Source organism: Simochromis diagramma, unplaced genomic scaffold (genome assembly GCF_900408965.1).
Source record: "Simochromis diagramma unplaced genomic scaffold, fSimDia1.1 OVJJ01000165.1, whole genome shotgun sequence".
Lineage (NCBI taxonomy): Eukaryota > Metazoa > Chordata > Actinopteri > Cichliformes > Cichlidae > Simochromis > Simochromis diagramma.
The window spans coordinates 2,257,112-2,277,630 of record NW_024387467.1 but is presented as its reverse complement, the minus strand read 5'-3'; the positions used below and the strand labels follow the sequence as shown (position 1 = coordinate 2,277,630).

The 20,519-nt window shown below is 42.6% G+C and overlaps 1 protein-coding gene across 1 annotated transcript; it reads right to left on the bottom strand.

Moving 5' to 3' along the window:
- Positions 1-442: 442 nt before the first annotated feature.
- On the bottom strand, positions 443-13,611 carry mxra5a (matrix-remodelling associated 5a). The gene is made up of 8 exons (XM_040014850.1): positions 13,110-13,611; positions 12,651-12,880; positions 12,347-12,476; positions 11,315-11,705; positions 7,371-11,168; positions 5,748-6,663; positions 5,302-5,628; positions 443-3,267 (listed from the first exon to the last, which is right to left on the bottom strand). The coding sequence occupies exons 2-8, from the start codon at positions 12,839-12,841 to the stop codon at positions 1,677-1,679; spliced, it is 7,344 nt and encodes a 2,447-aa protein (XP_039870784.1). The 5' UTR covers positions 12,842-12,880; positions 13,110-13,611; the 3' UTR covers positions 443-1,676.
- Positions 13,612-20,519: the final 6,908 nt, after the last annotated feature.

Below are 20,519 nucleotides of genomic sequence, written 5' to 3'. Positions count from 1 at the left end.
CAGCGTAGCTGTGACCAGCTTCCCTCATCCTAATTGCAAAGTTCGATCTATAAGGCCAGCTAAACAAAAACTGCACTCTTGAATTATTTATTTAGAGTTAGAAAGTTATATTTCCAAGAAAATACTACAAACATTTTTCTCAGTTATGGTGTCATTTTAGCAGAGTGGCAAACATTCTTGAGTCATCACTTTTTCAATTTGTTCCCTTTCCAACCTCAGCAGAAATAAAGGTTTTGTTTTTGAGTCTGAGCTTAGTGGAAATGTGGAGGAATTTTATATTCAAATAAGGAAAACTGCTACGCATCACAGTCTGACAGACACAAATTATTTACATATGAGAACGTAGTACAGTGTCAGCACTCTGCAGAAGCAGATTCAAAGATGCTCCACGTTGCTGTGAGTTATTGAAAAATCTGCACCAAGGTACAAAAACATGGAAATATTCAGGTTGGGCCTTTATTATGAAAAGCACAGGATACCAGCAGTTTCAGCTTCTTTAAATAAAAATACAACAACAACAAAATTACATATATTCTCAGTCAATTTTATTAAGTTCAAAAGTATTTCACAATTAAATGAGCTGTTTAGCAATTCTTTACAGGCTGACATCATCTGTCCTTGTCAGAAATAACTGTTCCACTGAAGAAAAGGTACACATACAGCTGGGAATATATGCTCACTGATCAACTGGAGATCAGCCAAAGGATAAAATGTTTTGGCGTGATTAACTTTGAGTGGAGCTGATAGAGCCAAAGCCGGATAATTTAAGGCCGGGTCTGCAGAGTAACTCTTTGCACAGCTTTGTCCCGCCAGGCTACATTTTAACATGCTGAACAGTTTGGCAGTCATTGGCGTAAATGCTAATTATTCCAATGTTGTTCATTTAGCACCAGTCTCATGTAGACGATTGTGGTTAGGCGTGATCCATCTGTCATAACCTGCACATCGCACCCCGGCAGCATCATAAGCAGCTGAGGTAATCACAAGCCAGCAAAACAAAATCGCTGTCCACATATTTACTTTGACCGATGAATACAAATGTAGATTTCCAATTAACAATTATATTACAAAAGTTTAGAAAAATAAATTAAAGCATTGCACATCCTTGATAAGATAAGCATCTTATACTAAAACGAATCAACATCATCTTCACTTCTTTACTGAATAAAAAAGTCATTTTGTGTTTTGCATGCTGGCATGCACGCTCCACGTCCCTGAGTCACTCGAAACAACGATGTTCTATATTATTTAAGTCTATCTTTATTACAGTATTTGTCTTGCACATAGCAGGTGAACACAGCTATTCTGCTTGATAGTGTGAAGTGCCAGCACAAGACAATTACTTTTGCTTTCTCTTTCCAGTTGTGTAGGCTAATTACCTCACAATGTAAAGTGGCCTGAGCAAATCGTTGTTGTGAATTGGTCCTCTATAAAAAAAAAACTGCATATATTTCCTACATGCTTGAAATGGGAGGTTTGCAAAATGGAGAAAACTGTAAACTGGCACACGGTGTCTTCAACTAACGGCCTCTAAAGAGCAAACACTCAAAGCATCACTGCAGGTTTTAATCAACTCATCATTATAACTGAAGTTATTACTACATGTGGTGATTAAACGCTTCCTTTTAATCAGGCAGTTGTTTGGGCAGCAACAGACGAAGAGGAACGGTGACATTTTAGAACACGTTGAGAACTGTAGCTTTAGAGTCCAAGCCAATGGCATTTCTGGCTGTGCATCGGTAGATGCCAGCATCTCTTTGTGTTGGATTCTGGATGATGAGGGAACCTTGCGGAAGGAGGTACTTGTTTTCAAAGAGCTTTGGCTTTGCATTGGCAGCCAGACGAATTTTGTCAGGTGTTTCCCATGCTACCTCAACTTTAGGGATGCCAGTTGCTACACAGTTTAACTGAACAGCAACTCCACGTTTAGCATAAGTCACAGAGGGAGGGCCGTTAGTAATTTGAGGTGGGTATGCTATTACATTTACCAAAATGGAGAGCAAGGAGCTGCCATATTCATTACTAGCTCGGCAAACGTAGGGACCCCGATCATGGACTGACACTTGTTGAATGGCAAGGGTTCCATTGGGCTGTATGGTGTATCGCCCAGCTCTCTGTGGTCTGCTGAGGACGACTCCACTGGGCAGAGTCCATGCTAGTCTGAGTGCTTCACCAGTGGTTTGACAGTGAAGCCAAAGGTTTTCCCCATTCATGACACTGACAGGGGAATTATATCTGCTGTTGATCTCTGGTTTTTTTCCTGGGGACAGTGTAACAGTATGCTCCACAAGCCCCCTTGAATTATGTATCAGACAGCGGTACATACCAGCCTCAGCCATAGAGGGGTTGCTGATGATCAGCAAGCCGTCAGGCTGGTGGAAAAACTTGGAGAACCGAGCACCACTACGCAAAGGTGTACCGCTGGGCAGGATCCAGGTGACAGGCAGTAGTATTGAGCCCTCAAAGGAGCAATTCAAAGCCACAGCATTGCCTACACTCAGTGACTGAACATTTGCTTTGGGAGCTCTAATTTGTGGCCCCTCATCAACTGTCTTCACATCCAAGTTGACCACCAACCTGACCTCTCCTCCTTCATTACGAGCAATACAAACCAGCTGCCCCGAGTCTGTCTCCTTGGGTGAATGGATTTCCAAGGTACCATTCTGGTGAACTACCACTCTATTGCTGTAATATGGCGCAGAAAGGGTCAAATTTCCTGGCAGAAGCCAAGTGATTCGAGGGCTGGGGTTTCCATGTACATTGCAGTGCAGCAGCTTTTGCTGATTCTGAACTGCGGTTACTTTGATAGCATTCAAAGTTCCTCTTAACCCACTGATCACTGGAGGTGTTATCAAGACTTCGAGTCTGGTAACTTCACGGTCCTGTCCTGCATTGTTTCTAGCTATGCATGTGTAGTTACCTTTATCAAAACCTTGGATCTTTTGAACTACCAATGTCCCATCATCCAGAACCTGGTATTTGTCTAATGCGGGGGAAATCACTTTGTTTAAAGGGGATAGCCATGTGATGACTGGCACTGGTTCACCTTTGGCATTACATCTCAGAGTAGCTTCGTTGCCATAGAAAACGCTGACAGTCTGTGGGTCTTTATTTTGAATTTTCGGTGGGGAGGGTGCAGCTTTGATCTTGACTCTGACCTTCATCTCATCTTTGCTATGCTGGTTTTCCGCGTAACATGTGTAGTCACCTTGTTCTGGCATGCGAACATTGTTGAAGTAAAGTGTCCCATTGTCAAACACCACATACCTACATGTAGTTCCAGAAGAGAAGGATAAGAAATGGTTACTCACTGTTACACTTTCATGACTGGATTCATTGGTTGGCAACGAAGAGAATGTATTAAATTAATACAACATATATAATTACATTATTTAAATTTAAACTTCACATATTCATGTCACATGAAGTTCTTTTCTTACCAAAGGAAAAATAACTAGTGATTACACCTGATGTTTCAGTCTGACTGAAATCTGTTAATTTAATTACATTTCAGTTAATTTCTATAGCGCCAAATGACATCAACAGTCGCCTCAAGGTGCTTTATATTGTACAGTAGATTGTACAATAATAGATACAGAGAAAAACCCAACAATCATATGACCCCCTATGAGCAGCACTTTGGCCACAGTGGGAAGGAAAAACTCCCTTTTAACAGGAAGAAACCTCCTGCTGTGATTGGTTGGGGTGAGAGAAGGAAGACAGGATAAAGACATGCTGTGGAAGAGAGACAGAGATTAATAACAGGTATGATTCAATGCAGAGAGGTCTGTTAACACATAGTGAGTGGAGTAGAAACTCCCAATGCATCATGGGAATCCCCCGGCAGCCTACGTCTATTGCAGCATAACTAAGGGAGGATTCAGGGTCACCTGGTCCAGCCCTAACTATATGCTTTAGCAAAAAGGAAAGTTTGAAGCCTGATCTTGAAAGTAGAGATAGTGTCTGTCCCCTGAATCCAAACTGGAAGCTGGTTCCACAGAAGAGGGGCCTGAAAACTGAAGGCTCTGCCTCCCATTCTACTTTTAAATACTCTAGGATTTCTCTAGGATGGTAAACTGTTCTTGAAGTTCACTGTGAGAGAAAGAGCTGTGCAGGAAGTGTGATTATGTTGTGGTGGAAGCAAAACAGCCAAAGTCAGAGAGAATTAACGATGTTTATCAAACATGAAGATTAGTTTGGATCTTCTTTTGCTGCTGGTTCAGTGAATTTTGGATGGAGAGAGACAAAACCTGCAGCATCAGAATCTGTGAGACGTCGGCCTTCAGCACCGACGGCGTGCCTGTTTACGTGCGGTCGGGTGAACGATCCACGCTCTGTGTTTATATCTTTGTGTGGAATCTGTTTACCTGCTCTCGTTTGCTGTTTTAGCTTTTTGGTGGTTGTTGAAATAGTTTAGTGAGCTTTGAGCGGAGACTCTGGCATTTCTGGCAAAATACATTTATATTTAAAAATTGATTCAGGGTAATGAATCGATTTATCGCATTATTCAAATTAAAATCGGTTTGAATTGGGAAATCGATTTTTCAAAGCCACTTCTAGTTTTGATGCTTTGTGAATCTTTTATGTTTTGTTTAAGCCAAAATATGTCAAAAAGAAATACATATTTTACCAATGCTTAATAGAAGAGTCATTAAACTTAAGGTGGTATGGTGCACTAGAGACTCGACTAATCGTTTCCAAGGGAGTCTAGTTTTAATGAAATGAGACCAATGACGTAAGACACCTTTCAACATATTTATGGGGTAGTTGCAGACTTTTCATAAGGCAAACTAGCAAAGCTATGTTTTTAGTCATTTTTGTTTAAAAGGATACAATTTATTGGAGCAATATTGTACTTTTAAATAATTCATTTACGTGCTCTGTAGCTGCTCTTGACCACATGGTGGCAGAATTGTTTAAGTTACAGTTAAGTCGAGTTCTTGCAGCAAAAGGGAAAGTACAGAGACAGAAAGAAGGTTAGCTCGGTTTTCTGTAATAATGCCCAGAAGTTCATGAAACAGTTAAAGGAAGATGGATGTTCAGTCATTTCTCTAGTGACTAGGTTCCCACACTCACAGATCCTTCTGATAAACAAAGCATCACCATAGAATAGAACTTCATTAACCCTGGAGAACCCATGGGGTCAGATCTGACCCCATGGGTTCTCCAGGGTTAAAAATGGTTAAACTTTCATCTACACAGAAGAACTTGGATCACACAGCACAAATACTGGCTGGTGAAGGTGTTTTCCCCCTGTGTTAGACACCGGGAGCACTTTGTAGAAGTTAAAACAGCTCGTACCTGCGACTGCGCCCCTCAAAGACACCATCGCTCTGTTTGACTGGGTTAACCATGGTGCCATCCGGCAGAACCCAGCTGATCTCCGGGTTGGGGAGGCCAGAAGCCACACAGTCCACCGTCAGGTCCCCACCGTACAAAACCTCCTGACTGGATCTTTGCTGCTTCTGTTCGATCTTGGCTGGTCTGCTCAGCACGTGTACCCGCAACAGCACGTGGTCGTCGCCCATCTTGTTACGAGCCACACATAAGTAATCGCCACTGTCCTTGTCAGTCACTGGATGAAGGCTAATGCTGCCATTGGGAAACACTTTGATTCTCCTGTCAAAACTGCAAGAAACAAACAACCAAAGTTGATGCATATGATTAATAATTAAGATGCTTTGAATGATTTCTAATGACAACACTTAGTATGAGCATTTTGTTTCATTACAAGATTTACGTTTCACCTGTACTGAGCATCTACTAGCTTCTTAGAAGGTGTCCTCCAGATGATTCGGGGCTCTGGCTGTCCTGTTGCCACACAGTTTAGTAACAAACTACTCCCATAGATGACATCTGTTCTTTGGGGTGATGATAAGGTGATACTGGCCTTGGCAGAGGACAGATTCTTCCTTATGTTCAGGATCACAGTTCTCCTGCTGGATGCCACTGTGTTACTGGCTGAGCACTCGTATCTCCCAGCATCTCTTTTGCCCACACGCTGTATGTAGAGAGTCCCATTGGGGAAAACAATTAGGTTCTGTCCAGTGTCTAGGGATGCAGTGAGCTGTGCACCATCAGGTGTAAACCAGCGAATAACAGATGGAGGGGAACCTGTAGCAGTGCAGTGGATGTAGGCAGGGCTGCCTTCTGAAATGGTGGCAGTCTCATGATGTGACTGCTGAATCACGGGTGGCAATGCTCGGACATGAAGACGTACTGAAACAGAGTCAGTTCCAGCTGCACTGCTGCCAATGCACTTATAAATCCCTCTGTCTGTATAGCGGGCCTGGCTGATCCGGAGGATCCCGTTATTTCCAACAACTACGTGCTGCTGAGATGGAACAGAAACGGAACCAGCAGCTACATGGACGTAGTTAGGGAGTACCCATGTGACCCGGGGCGCAGGATGCCCTTCCACTTTGCATTCCACACTGACTTTGTCACCTAGATGCACAGTCATTTCTCTGTGCTGAGGATGCAGGACCCGCGGAGGCTGAGACAAGACCACAAGGTTGACCAGCATCGTGTCCGTGCCGTACTGGTTCTGCGCTGTGCACAGGTATTGGCCTCCGTCTGTGAGCTGTGTGCTCCTGATGATTAATGTACCATTTTGGTGGACCTCAAACCTCTGGACCCTGGTGTTCTGAGGAATATTCGCCCCTGCAAAAGTGGACAGACACAAAATGCACAGTCTTTTCTCAAACACAGAATAAAATTTAAGATGAAAATAATTGAGAGTATAAAATATTTAGCGCAAGAGAAATTGATGTCACATTTACATAGTGTACAAAAATACAATAAATGAGAGGACTTACTGAAAAATGCAAATATTTTAGTGTGATTGCCAACCGTGGAAAAAAAACCCGTACCATATAAGAGCAAAATAGTTACTTTTAATTATGAGCAGGCTAAAGGCCCTTTTAAAAACTCATATCATAATAAAGTAAGTAAGTAACATAGATTATAAAAATGTTACAAAATTCAAGACTATAACCATAATCTTACAAGTGCATCATCTACATCATAGCATCGTCAGTCATGGAGGTTATATGGAAACACATCTACAGTAATAAGGACTGTCTGAACATACTGATATGCTTGCAAATGTTGCTGATAATCTGCTATTTGATATACTATGTGCCAATATTTCCAATAAAACATCTTTGCAAGCTATATTTATATAAGTCTGCAGGTAGTTACATTTTGCTCTGGTTAACATTTCACAACATCAAAATATTTTTGGATGTTTCCATTTGAATAAATAAATGATATGTTTTCTGTTTTCATAGCCATGTTTCAGCAGACAGAAGTATGATGGCTCTGAAAATGTATGGAAAAAAGAATGAATGAGGTTGAGTCATACATACCACTAAGAGCTTTGGTCCATGACAGGAAGGGCTTTGGGTCACCTTCGGTCTCACAGGGAAGTTGAGAATCTGTTTCAGCTTTAACAGTGAACGTCTGGAAATGAGTCTTAGTTATCCTTGGCTTTCCTCTTGGAACAGATCCTTGTGTAGGTACCTGGTGCTTCCTGGACACATTGTGAGTACTTGTTAACAGTGTCCCTCTATGCGGATTCGTTTGGACTGTAGCAGTCGGAGCAGAGGTGACCAACTGTAAGACGATCTGTCTGCCAGTCAGACGTGTGCTAGTTGGTTTGTGGTCTGCCGACTGGGTTGTGGGCTGGAGGTCTAATTCTTTCCGTGGCTCTGATATGTTAATGATGGGGTTTATTTGTTGGTCTTCATTATGGCCGACTCTGATCCAGGGAGTCTCCTGCATGCTGGTCCTCAGTGAAGAGTCCATCTTGGCTTCTGTGGAAGATATTTTGGGAAGTGTGGTATCCACTGTCACTTTGACACGCATTATAGGATCAAGCCTCGGAGTGGCAGGAGAGGTAGGTTTTGCTTTAAAGGTACTAGCAGTAGAAGGAAAAACATTTTCATTTAGAGCTTCTTTAAGATTCTGAGCTACCTTTGAGGGTTTACTTTGACTAGAAGTATAATGTGAATTTTCAGGTACTGCAGAAGTCTGTGTAACACCCAGAGCTGTCTCCAAATAATCCTTGGAAAGTGTGCTTGGTGTCACAGTCAAGTCACTGGGAGTGTACCCAGAGGTTGTCTTGATTACTTGGTCGATCAAAGACGTGGAGGATGGGGACAGCGGTGCCAAAAACCCCTCCCCACTCTCATTCAACAGCATCCCTTCATTAGTTGTGTACTGCTGGCCCAGTTGGCTCTCCTCCCCATTGCGTTGCAGTTGTAAAGTGTTGGTGGCGTAAAAACCCACCAACAAGCTGTCAGAGCTTGGCAGAGGTCCAAGGTCACCCATAACACTTGACCTTTGTGTCTCCTCAGGAAGCCTAATAGGTGGAGCAGGCGTGTTTATAAGCCTCTGCAAAGTGGCTGGTGTTGGTGCACTGAAGTGCTCTAGTGGACAGTCTGAAACTCCAAAGGCTGCTTGAGAGGTTGTCTTTGTATCACCCACTTCTGGAAAAGTTGCTGGAAGCGATGGTGCCGCTAACGTGCTTTTTAATAATGGCAGATGGCTGTCCTTTGTTTGGAGGAGAGAAGCTGGTGGGGAGGAGGGTTTAGTGGCTGCCTCGTGGTCGTGCCTGGAGGCTGTGCTTTCTTTATGACTCAGTTTTCCTGATGACGCTTCTTGGCTGCCAGTGAATGGAACAGTGGTACTGTGATTGGTTGCTGTAACTTCTGAGGAAGCTATTTTTAGCAGTGTGGAGGGAGTGGTCTTGACAGTTGCTGGGACAGCTTTGGCAGGTGTGATGGCCATAGACGGGACAGATTTCACAAGCTTTTGTTTCCTTCTGTTTGGCCTCCTCCTCTGACTCCCATTCCTTCGCCTGGAATTATGTTGTTGGAGGCGTGGAGGGGATTCAGAGCCTTCAGAGCCAGTTGTTGGAGATGCCCTTGCTACAGACTGCAAATCATCAGATTTTATGACAGGCTCACTAGGATATTTTTCTTCTTTGCTTTTCGTTGATTTGTTTGGATTTACTGAAAGGATCCTTTTCAAAAAGGGTTCGTTATCATTCCTCGAACTGGCAATAACCTTTAGTCTATCTGTATTGACATGTCTCTGTGATTCCTTGGACCAATCAGCTGTTTTATCCTCATTAACATCTGTGTTTGTGAGCGACTGCCAGAACGTGACAGCATACAGTGGAACAGATGTGGCCTGTGGGGAAAACACACTGTTTGAACTTGTGTGTAGGTCTAAGACCGTATCGTTGGATGTCTGTGCTGTTGTAGCCTGTATGCTGTGTGCGTTGTCTATAATGTTGCTGTTAGATGTCGCACGTTGTGTGGCCTGGTCTTGTACATTTTGTTTATCAGTTTTGAACAGTGGATTGTGTACAGGAGTGTGCAGCGTCCTGAAAAAATCCTGCCGTGCCTGCTCAGTCACACTGCCTGCTGATCCTTTAGTAGCTTCATTTGACTGCGTTGTCCCCTCTGCAGCTTTCCTCTCTGTTGTGTGCTGAGTTGGGATTGGTGTCACAGTATTTTGAGCCTTTCTATCTCTAATCTTGGCCAAAATATGAGCCCATTTCTGTGGATCTATTTTACCTTTCGATATATTAATCCTCCTTGTGTTGTCAGTAGGATTCTTCCTGTCTACAACACGCGATCCTCTTGGTTGCTGAAGCACTGGGGGCTTCCGCCAGAAGTGCCTGGACGGGTGAATGCCCCTCCTGCTCGGGACCACACCTCCTGGAGTTCTCCTTCTCAAAGGCTCCAGGTGGCTCACTGGAGCCCCACCCTGAGTGCCTTCAGTGTCCCCTGATGCTTCTTCTGTGTCTTCTGTGGGGATTTTAATTTGAGTGTTGACTCCTGAAGCTGACTGAGGTGTTGCTGGAAACTTCCTGAAGTTGTGCCTGATAACAGCGAGTTTTGTGGCCAGTGTATCCACACCATGTTGATTCATGGCAACGCATTTATAATAACCACTGTCTAATAACTTGGACTGTGGAATATGTAGAGTGCCATTGGAATAGACTAAAGCTCTGGATGAGTTGGCTTGGAAACTCACGATGCTGCTGTTTGGCAGAATCCAGTTAATTTCAGCATCGGGGGAGGCAGATGCAGTGCAATGCAGGGAAATAGGTTTGCCTACAAATACCTCACTAGGTTTGATTGATGTTTCGTCCCTCGGGGGAGGGCTGGAGGATTCCTGCACTGTCAGATAGAACGGCAAGACAGCAAAGTCTTCGTGAGCCCTGGCGATACAGTAGTAACTTCCTGCGTCTGTGGGGCGGACAGCCTTAATAATCAACGTTCCACCGCGGGACACAGACAGTCTGTTGCTTGGACTTGAGTACGGTGCCTCCACTTTGGAGCCATCTGGCAGCATCCAGCGAATAACTGGTTGACCTGAACTGTGCACGTTGCAGTTCATTCGAGTTTGCTTTCCTAGGATAGCACTGAAGACTTTATGACTGGTGTTTGTTGACTCAATCGTGACCCATGACCTCTTCTGTCTTTGCACCTCCTCCGTCTCCACCATCTCTGAGAGCTCTGTGCTCATAGTCAATTTTGCCATCCTGGCTGACGACTGAAGCCGGTTCAGCTGAAGGTTCACAGATGTTTGCAGCAGCCATGGTGGTTGGGCTGTTATATTAACTTTGAGACCTGTGTAGTACAGGGCATCTTTCTCAGAGTCCTGTCTGTACATATGGGTTTGATGAAGGTCTTTGCTTAGAATAATTTCCCTTTGTAAATGTGCTGGCACACTGCTGTAGTATGCTATGAGCCGCCACAGTTTTTCATATTTTTCTCTATTAACTGGACAATCCAGATCTACCGCCACTGTGATGTTGGTCAGCTGAGGCTGACTGCTCTGCTGCCAGCTGATCTTGGTAAGCTCATTAGACTTGCTAATATTACACATCAGATCCAGCTCATTCCCATGTTCATCAGATAGGCCAAACGAGAGATTTCCAAATGGTTCTATAAAATCCTCTGTGGTCAAAACCTCACTCTCAACATCCTTAGGTGTGGACATCCTGTGAGGAAAGGTGATGACGGGGCTTCTGCAGACCAGGTTCTCCACATCAAAGAGGTCCTTTCTCTGGAGGTGTCTGGGAGACGAGCACATGGGACACAGCTGGCCACTAGGAAGGGTCCTATCCTTTTTACATTTTACAACTCCTGGGCAAAGAACAGAGCATGAGCGTTATAAAATCAGATCATCACGTCTCTTTGAATATTTTATGCATTTTGAGTCTTAGTTTACTTTAACCATCACAAAAAGAAAGCTCTAAACATAATTGCAGCGTACATATTAAAAATACCACCTGGAAACTTTTTATTCCAGTCATGGAGCCGCCTCATGCTGCAGTCACAGATCCAAGGGTTTCTATGGAGGTACAGGCTCTCCAACTGGGGCATGGTCCCTACCAGCCTGGAAGGCAGTGTCACCAGATCATTGTCTGACAGGTAGAGGTGCCTCAGAGTTGAGACATGAAAATGGCTTTTCACAGTGAAGGTGGTGAAGGTGTCTGGGTGCAGCTGCTGAAGCTGGTTGCCCTCCAGCTGCAGCAGCCAGAGAGAAGTGAGGCCCTGGAAGGCGTCTGGATGGATGTACTCCAGCTGGTTGTGATCCAGGTGTAACCTGGCCACAGACCACAGACCGTGGAGAGCGTGCCTGCTGATCTCCTTCAGTTTGTTGTAGCTCATCTTCAGCATCTACATCAGTGAGCAGGAAGAACAGAGAAAGTCTCTATTGCTCATCATATTAGAGTACTTCTAGTTTCTGATGCATTGAGACATACATGAACCAGGCATCAAGGTTCAGCATCAAGGCACATGTACATCATACAGTTTGTATGTCAGTGCTTTGTTTCATTAACATTTCAGGGAGAAATTTGGGATTTAAAATTACACAATTTTTACTTCATATCTTACAAATTCTTAGGAAGAATCAGGAATTTGTCCAGCAGATAAAATGATTATTAAAGTTGGATGTCTTTTGTAAATTTCGATTCAGTTTGGCCCAGGTTCAGATATCTTTTGCTTTTTTATTCCTAAAACTAGACTGTGTGGATAAATCCAAGAGATTTACACAATCTCATTTAAGTGCTCGTGTTGAATTAATCAGTAATATGTGCTGACTCTTTTGCACATTAGTAAAATAGTTATTATTGTATTAAAACCGAGCATTTTGGGAGATATAGGCTTAATGTATACACTCATAATCATATGTGTATGTGAGATACCATATGAGAGTTTATGAAAGGCTCAGACTAATATGGATTCATCATTAAAATTCACTGTTTTGCTCAAACAACAATCCCCCTGCCACCATTTATTGATTTGGGTCATTGCACCTGAAGTGAACTGAGCTCCGTGAACGCTCCATCAGGTAGCTGGTGAAAGTCATTCCCATGAAGCATGAGCATCTCCAGCTTCCTCAGGCCCATCAGTGATTTGTCAGTGATGTTATTAATTTTGTTGAACCTTAAATAACAAAACCAGAGTGGAGAGGATAACAGACATGAAACCAACTCATGCAGAACACTTCCTAAGCCTCGGTGTTTACATAAAGCATTTCACTGCATTAAGTGTTTAATCCAGTCACTGACAGTTTAATAACCATGCTAAATCAATGCTACGGATGCCAGAGCGACTGACCCCAGGTTCATGTGTTTCACGTGTTTGGGTATAGCTGCTGGGATGGTGAGAAGGGAGCGGAAGGTGCAGTGGAGCTCGGTGGGCTGAGGGCAGGAGCAAAGTCGGGGGCAGAAGCCACAAGTGGCAAGAGGAACAATAATCAGCACCAGCAGAGTGTTTAGGACGAACTGAGAGGGAAGATCCATCTTCATCTGCGGGATTATCCGTCACAGCAGCTGCCTGTAAAGTCACTATGATGACAGAACAATGAAAAGAGTACAGAAAAACCCAGCTGCTCACTTTCTGGTGAAAAGGCTCGCCTGAGATGTCAGTCATAATCTGTCAAAGGTAAACTTTACTTTCAGCACTTTCATGCCCCATGCATGACTTTGAGGCTCTGCTGAATGATGCGCATAGCGCTGGAGCAAGGTTTCATAAACGTCTGCTTGAAGCACTGCAGTCAAATGCAGATATCCTTACCTCCTCTCCTGCAGGGGGGCTCCTGTGTCCCATTTTAACGACACTGTTAAAACCGAAACTTTAAGATGACGTGCTGCAGAAAACCCCAAAAAGCAAAAACGATTTTAAAGTACAGTCCTCCTGATCACTGACTGCTTTAAGCAGTGACCCTGGTTGTGAACCTCCGTCGGGGAACGAGCGGTGAGTCTCCTCCGCTCGCTCGGCGGAGACCCGACAGGAGGAGGGGCCAGCGAAGCCCGTGGAGGAGAGCGAAGACGCTGAAGGACGGAGCAGCGATGTCACACCGCTCTCCAACAACTGCTGAGTGTTTAGATATGCTTCGTGAGTCATACTGAAGCTATTGGAAAGTAGATCAACGCTGGAAGCTGAAAGAGAAAGAATGAGGAGGAGAAACTGTTGAACTACACAAACTGAACAAACTTTGACATTTAGGCTGCTGCTCGGACCGCAGCCTGTCAGCCTGCTCTTCACATTACTGCGGGGATGTTTTATGAGTATCAGTGGAAAGCATTTATATCTGAGCAACACACGTGACCTCAGATTAAACCCTAAAAATGCCATTGAATTGAGCGCCATTATAATAGTGAACGCATAACCAGTACATATACCTTGGCATGTTTTAGTTCTTTCATAGTAACACTACTACTCCATTAGAGTACCATGGTTTCAAAGATGGTAAAAGCTATTTTCCCCTTTTTGTGCTCTCCCACATGCTGCTCGGACAGCTTTCATTCCTCCTTTAATCCACGAGAATCCACACTGATCATATTCAAAGGATAACTGAGAGGAGCGAGGCTCAAAATGTGCGGCTGGTCGTTCCAGCTCACAAAGGCAATATGGAGTTACTACAGTTTATTATCGTAGAGTCTTACATAAAAGCTTGTTACGCCATAGCTGCAGTTGCAAATTAGTGAAACTTAATAGGATTTCTTCATTATTAACACATCAAATTTGGACTGATCCATCCCATAATGAACAAGTCTTCCATCTCCTTCTAGAACACACAGGCGCAAAAAACTAAGTGAAGCTCTGAGGTAAAGATTTCTCAAAAAGGGAGTTGTTCCAGGTAATGAGTGGGTGTGGAGGCTTTTAGAGCTTCTCCTTCTATTAAATGTAGACCAGGGGTGTCAAACTTAGGCCCGAGGGCCACATCTGGCCACCGAGATAATTTCATCTGTCAATTATGAACGACTCCTTGGTATGTGGGAGCCCTGCTGAGAGCCCTGCGGGCAGGGGTGGGACTTTATTATGATGGGCAAACCATGCGGCCAATCACATGCAAAGACAGTCTGGGATCATACCATTATGTGAAAGAAGGAAGGGGGCAAAGTTCTGAGGACAGATAATGTAGTGGTACAGGCCAGGTCCACAGAGAGACGGGGAGTCGGGTTTAAAAGCATCGCGTCGGGAAACAGTGAAGAAATGAGTGACAACATGAAATGATGTTGGTGAGTGCAGAACTGATGCAGTGATGCCCGTTTTTATTTTCAGCCACAGGTCTTAAACCTCATGTGTGTTCTCCGCTGTAGCAGTGAATCCATAAAAATAAGGCTTTTATGAAAACACTGAGTAAAAATTGCTTCATTGAAAAAGCCTAAATTTATAGTTGAGTGTTGAATATTCCACAGTCAGCAAAGTGTTTGAATGGCAGAGGCGCAGGAAGCACAGAGGCTCAGTGTGAGTCTCACAGGTCTGAATGTGCCTGAAGCCGTTCACACTTCTTCTTTGATCTGCTGCTCACTAGTTTTTATATGTTTGACACCTTTTCCTCCCTTATGGCCGTTCACACTACACACAGTCAGTAAGCAATAAACAATTCAAGGACAGAAAAATGTCTATTTTTCGCTTTCTAATATCAAAATTTCAGGCTTTTAAAAACTACAGTTTTGTTTTTAAAAACTACAGTTATTAAAAACAAAAACTGGACAGTCGTCTGAGCTCTCAGAACGTTTTCTGTAATTTTGCACATTTATTTCTTACAGTTTAAGTCCAAAGAGTCGTGCTGACAGATTTCTTTCTGTGTCACAGCAGCTTTTTTTTTTATCACGTAGAGAAACAATTAAATATGAACTGACAGGAAGAGGAGTTTCACTGGTCCAGCCTACTCAAGGTCAAACTGACCAGTAGAACCAGTGCTGCCAGCATGCTGCAGCTCGCATAACTGAACTGGTTCTTAGATAGTGCTTTTCTACTCTACTTTAAGTGCAACTGTGTTACATGCCAAACGTACTTGTAGAAACTGTAGACTGTCACAGTGCCAGCAGTAATCCCTCTTCCCCTCCAGTGTAAGGAATTAGGAGTTAGGCCAGTTCATTGTGCATTATTATAAACATTTCAAATCCAAGTTGTTTTGATTAGAAGTTGAAGATAACAGAAATTATGGTGCAGTGCTGAGCGTCTGGGTTTAGCTGATATTTGCATGCAGAGACAGAAGAACGGAAAGGTGGCATTACTGCTCGGTTTCCCCTAAACTCAAGCTGAATATAAAGAAAAAGTAAACTAGTCATTCACACTGACTCATACATATAGGGCACAAAAAAACCCAGCAAACAGACAGACACGCATACAAGGCCTACTAAGAATGGGCCATAAACAAAAACACGTAGAGAACACGCTGAAGCTCAGGCTTTGTAACGTGGTGGAGAACCGTGGAGGTGATGGAGCTCCCTCTGTTCCTGTTGCTTTTCTAACACAGTTGAGCTCGTGGTTGATTCTTAACACCGGTGACGTTTTACTTTAAGGTGTGTTTCAAGTTTTCTTACAATCATTTGTTAAAAACCAACTTGAGAGAGCAGAGATTAAAAAAGACGACCTTTCACTGCATTAGAATAAATAATCTGACACTGTAAGTTCTTCTAAAAGAAACTGAGAATCGTGTTTAGGCTGTACGTTTCTTTTTATTTTAGGGCCCAGTGTTTTCTGGTTTGATTCAGTCCTCTCATCATTCATTAACATTCAGACTAGCTACACTGAGTTAGCTCATGGACACTGTGAATCGAGTAGAGCTGTTTTGGCCTCTGTCACATTTATTAGTATTTTTGCATATTTGTCACACTTACATTTTTCAGATCATCAAACTAATTTTAATGATAGATAAAAAATATTAAATCCTGGTTTCAGTTACTATTAAAGAAAAACAAAGCCATATGTACCCAGCCCTGTGTGAAAGAGTAAATCCACATATGAGGTCTTTAATAATCAGCCAGCATCTTATGTGCTCCTGTTATTGTAGAAGGTTTTTGCCCGTTTCTTTACTCGAGCTGGTCCCTGCTTGTTTTTAAGATTACGCTTGGCCCTGCTCTTCTTCACAATTACAGAGCAATCTCCAAATCATTGCTACGTTTATTGCTAAGATTTTAGAAAAGGTTGTTGCTGAGCAGCTTACAGATGTTTACTTGACAAACCGTCATTGTTTTGTAGCACTCATTCTACTGAAACTGTCCAGTGACATTTTGATGCAAAGCGATGCAGGCGAGTGTTCGGCTCTGCTCATGTTGGACCTGACATCTGCTTTCGATACCATTGACCACCAAATTTTGCTTGATAGGCTGAAATATTGGGTGGGTGCATCTGCTTTGGAGTGGTCCACACGTTATGTGTGTGAATGATGCTTTAAAGTAAAAGACAATATATGCAGTGTTTTCTTCATTTTAGATGTCAAAAAGTATTCGCGGCTCCCAGTGATTTCTTTTGCGTGGATGCGTGGGTGTTAAAGGTTGCTGACCCCTGAGGTAGAGTATAAAGATGCTATATGAGAACAAGTCACATGATGAAATGAGCATTTCTCTCCCAGGTCTATGTTACTGCCCCTGATGCCTTTACATGTCACTGCTGCATGGAATCACCTTTGATCAACACTCTCTATCCTTTTTCTTCTCCTCACCATAAAGCAGCTGCTGCCCACCCTGGAGCCTGGTTCTGATTAACGGTTTTTCCTGTTTAAAGACTTTTTCTTTCCTGCCACCAACAAGTGGTCGCTCATATAGGAGATCGACTGGTTGCTAGCATTTTCATTCTAATATCATAAGGTCTGCCTAACAGTAATAACACAATCAAGAATCTGTTGCTGTGAATTGTTGGTATATCAGTACAAATAAACTAAACTGATCATACAAGCTCACAATGATCAATGTTCAGATGTTCAATATCTTGATTAAAGACAGTGCAGCATTCAAACTGAATACTTCAATCAAACCAGACAGGCGGTCTTGGAAGGTGTAGCTGGTTTTATGGTCGGCGTGGTGCACTCCCTGCCAATTCAGGGACTGCCAAGCTGCCTGCAGCGAGCTGGTGAAGGCAGTGTAGAAAGTGTGTGGTACAATGGGTCATGCTGCTGTTGGTCTGTCAGCCAGCCACCGAACGGTTCCAACATATAAAGAACTGAAGTGAAATTTAGTGGTATAAAACAATGCACTACCTCTGTATAGTGCACGCAATAAATTCGATTTTGTTTCCTTTAGTTAGTTGGATAATACACATGTTTGCATTGAAACTTACAAAAAAATTACAATATGTACCAAGGTGAGCTGTGCGGCAGGCAGGGGTGGGACCCAAACGCAGGACTCTGACAACAAGAATTAACTTACAGTTTCAGCTTTATCCACTGGGAACTTAAACTCAAAAACAAAGTAGAAAGAAGCAAACAAAGCAAAGACTCTGGACACTACAAGCTCATCACTATACATAAACAAGAGCCCATGAAACACTCACTAAACACAGCTAACGTGGCAAACAGGCAAAGACTGAAGACTTAAGTACACCTACAGGAAAACAGCGGGATGGGAAACACAGCTGGGGCTAATCATGGGACAGAGAGGAAGCAAAGCTGGATACACTGACACGGGACAGCAGACTACCAAAATAAAACAGGAAACACTAAGACAGAAGATAAACAGAGCTAATACACTCAACAAGCCTGAAACAATAATACTAATGCTACTATTATTCTTGCATAAGTTTGCTAAACAAGCCAGCTGTTTGTTCAAAGCGGGAATAGTGTTTTAAGTCTCTCCTAAATAGCAAATTACCCGTCATAACAAACATACATATAAAAATGAAATCTGAGATACTTTGACTCGAGTAAATTCGGATATTTTTAAGCTTTAATTAATGTCAAAGATGAACCATTTTGGTGCGTAAACTATATTTCCTAGTTAATCTCTGTGACTGCATGCAGTGTAGTTTGGCATTTTTCCCTAAAAACATCTGTCATGGCTACAATTTTACTTTGAAAATAGTGAGTGAGAATAAAACTCCAGATTGTGGACTGAAAAGCTATAAACCTAAAATGAAAGGAAACTTACTCTACAAGTTAATAAAAAGGAATGATCATGAAAAGACCAGAAGTCATGTTAGAGAGTTGTGAAGTAAACTGCTATAAATGTCACAGCTTGAGTCGCCTCCTCCACCCCTCCCATTTTAACTGTTATGGATCAGGATCTTACACGAGGTTATAACCAGTCTACTGAAAAAGACAAGGCGGAGAGAGAGAATCAGACAAGGTCATGCTGTACAAGAAGACATGTGTTAACATTTGAAAATGTGTGTGAGGGTTACGAGGTCATAGAGAGTTTTCCATCCAGCAGTGAGTCACTTTTTCCTCCCCTCTCCTTCCTGCAAAGCTTTTTTCTGCAATGACTTAAAGTTCAACCAGTCTTATCTATTTCTCTACATTTTTTCTAATATCTGGCTTGGTTGTTGGAGGACAAAATGTCGTGGGTGTGTTAATAAAGCTTCAGGGATCCTGTTTCACATTATGCTGCTTTTCCTGCAGAAAGAATGATGAAGAACTTATCCCTTTACCTTCTGCTGGCTAGTCATTTTTGAACACAGGAAGATGGGATGCCGTGGCAGAAATTGAGGATTTCATCTTCTAAATTTCCAGCCATTAGGTTTCCCTTGGCGTTTACATAATGGCAAAGTGTCCAAGTACTCTTTAGCACATGCTTTGGGACTGTTTTCTGAGGTGAATCGTCATAAAAAAGTCACCCTGAGCATATAGAGTAGAAAAGCCAAATGTCTGAGAGACATTTAGAGTGAGTGTAAATGCAGGAATCCTCCTGATGCTCGTCAGCTCTATCATTCTACAGGGTGGGCCATTTATATGGATACACCGTAACAACATGGGGATGGTTGGTGATATTAAAGTCCTGTTTGTGGCACATTAGTATATGTGAGGGGGCAAACTCCTCAAGATGGGTGGTGACCATGGTGGCCATTTAGGAGTCGGCCATCTTGGATACAACTTTTGTTTTTCCAACAGGAAGAGGGCCATGTGACACATCACACTTATTGGTAATGTCACAAGAAAAACAATGGTGTGCTTGGTCTCAACGTAACTTTATTCTTTCATGAGTTATTTACAAGTTTCTGACCACTTAGAAAATGTGTTCAATGTGCTGCCCATTGTGTTGGATTGTCAATGCAACCCTCTTGTCCCACTCTTCACACACTGATAGCAACACCGCACCCTGTACTATTGCGTCTCTCTCTCTTTTATACAAGTGCATATTCAGTCATATTCAGTCAAACCTTTTCCTTCATTTAAAGCTGAAAAGTTCCTAAATCAAGAAAAACCAGGTAAATAATTCAAAGGGTTACAATAAGTTCCAACTAAGCACAAAGAATGCAGATACCTTAAGTAGGTATCTGTAAAGTAAATTCTACTTAAGTACAGTCAAAAAATGATTCCTACTTGTTACTGTTCTGCTACCTAGCAAAGTAAACTGCAAATAACACAAAAGGTAACTGATCTCATGGCCACTCGGGCAGGTTGAACTCAAACATTGGAGTCTAACATAAAGTTTGACAAGCTTAGTAGTTCATACAAAAGGAATCGCTGGTTCAGGCAAAGATAAATCCAGAGTTCAGACAGGTATTTTCCACAGAAGCTCCTCTTCATCTGTTGGGTTTAATGGCAGTTGGCAAACCAGCTTAAAGGTGTATTACTGCCACCCACTGGATCAGGAATTTGACAGAAAAACAGACACGCTTATTACAAATCGCAAATTCCATCAGTTGGCCATAGATTTCACATTATATTTATTGTAAAGTTTTATGAAGACCTGAGTCCTATCCTGAGACCGGTGACTGATATTTCTTATTTCGGTTCCTGCTCACATCCCATGACCATCATGTTTTTGAATTTTGTATGAGTGCCTTCCTGTATCGATGTCCCAGTACTTCTGCCATATTTGCTGGATTTGACTATAACTTTTAACATGAGCTTTGCTCAGTGGTGTCTGTAAATCAAGTGATTGTAGTTTCGATGATTGTTTTGTCAGTATATCCACATCCTTGTTTCCTTGCACACGTACATGTGTGGGAATCCAAAGAAACTCAGTATTTACACACCTATTGTGCAATCTTTGCAAACTATAATATTTTTCATGTTAGCCTTTTACTTGCATG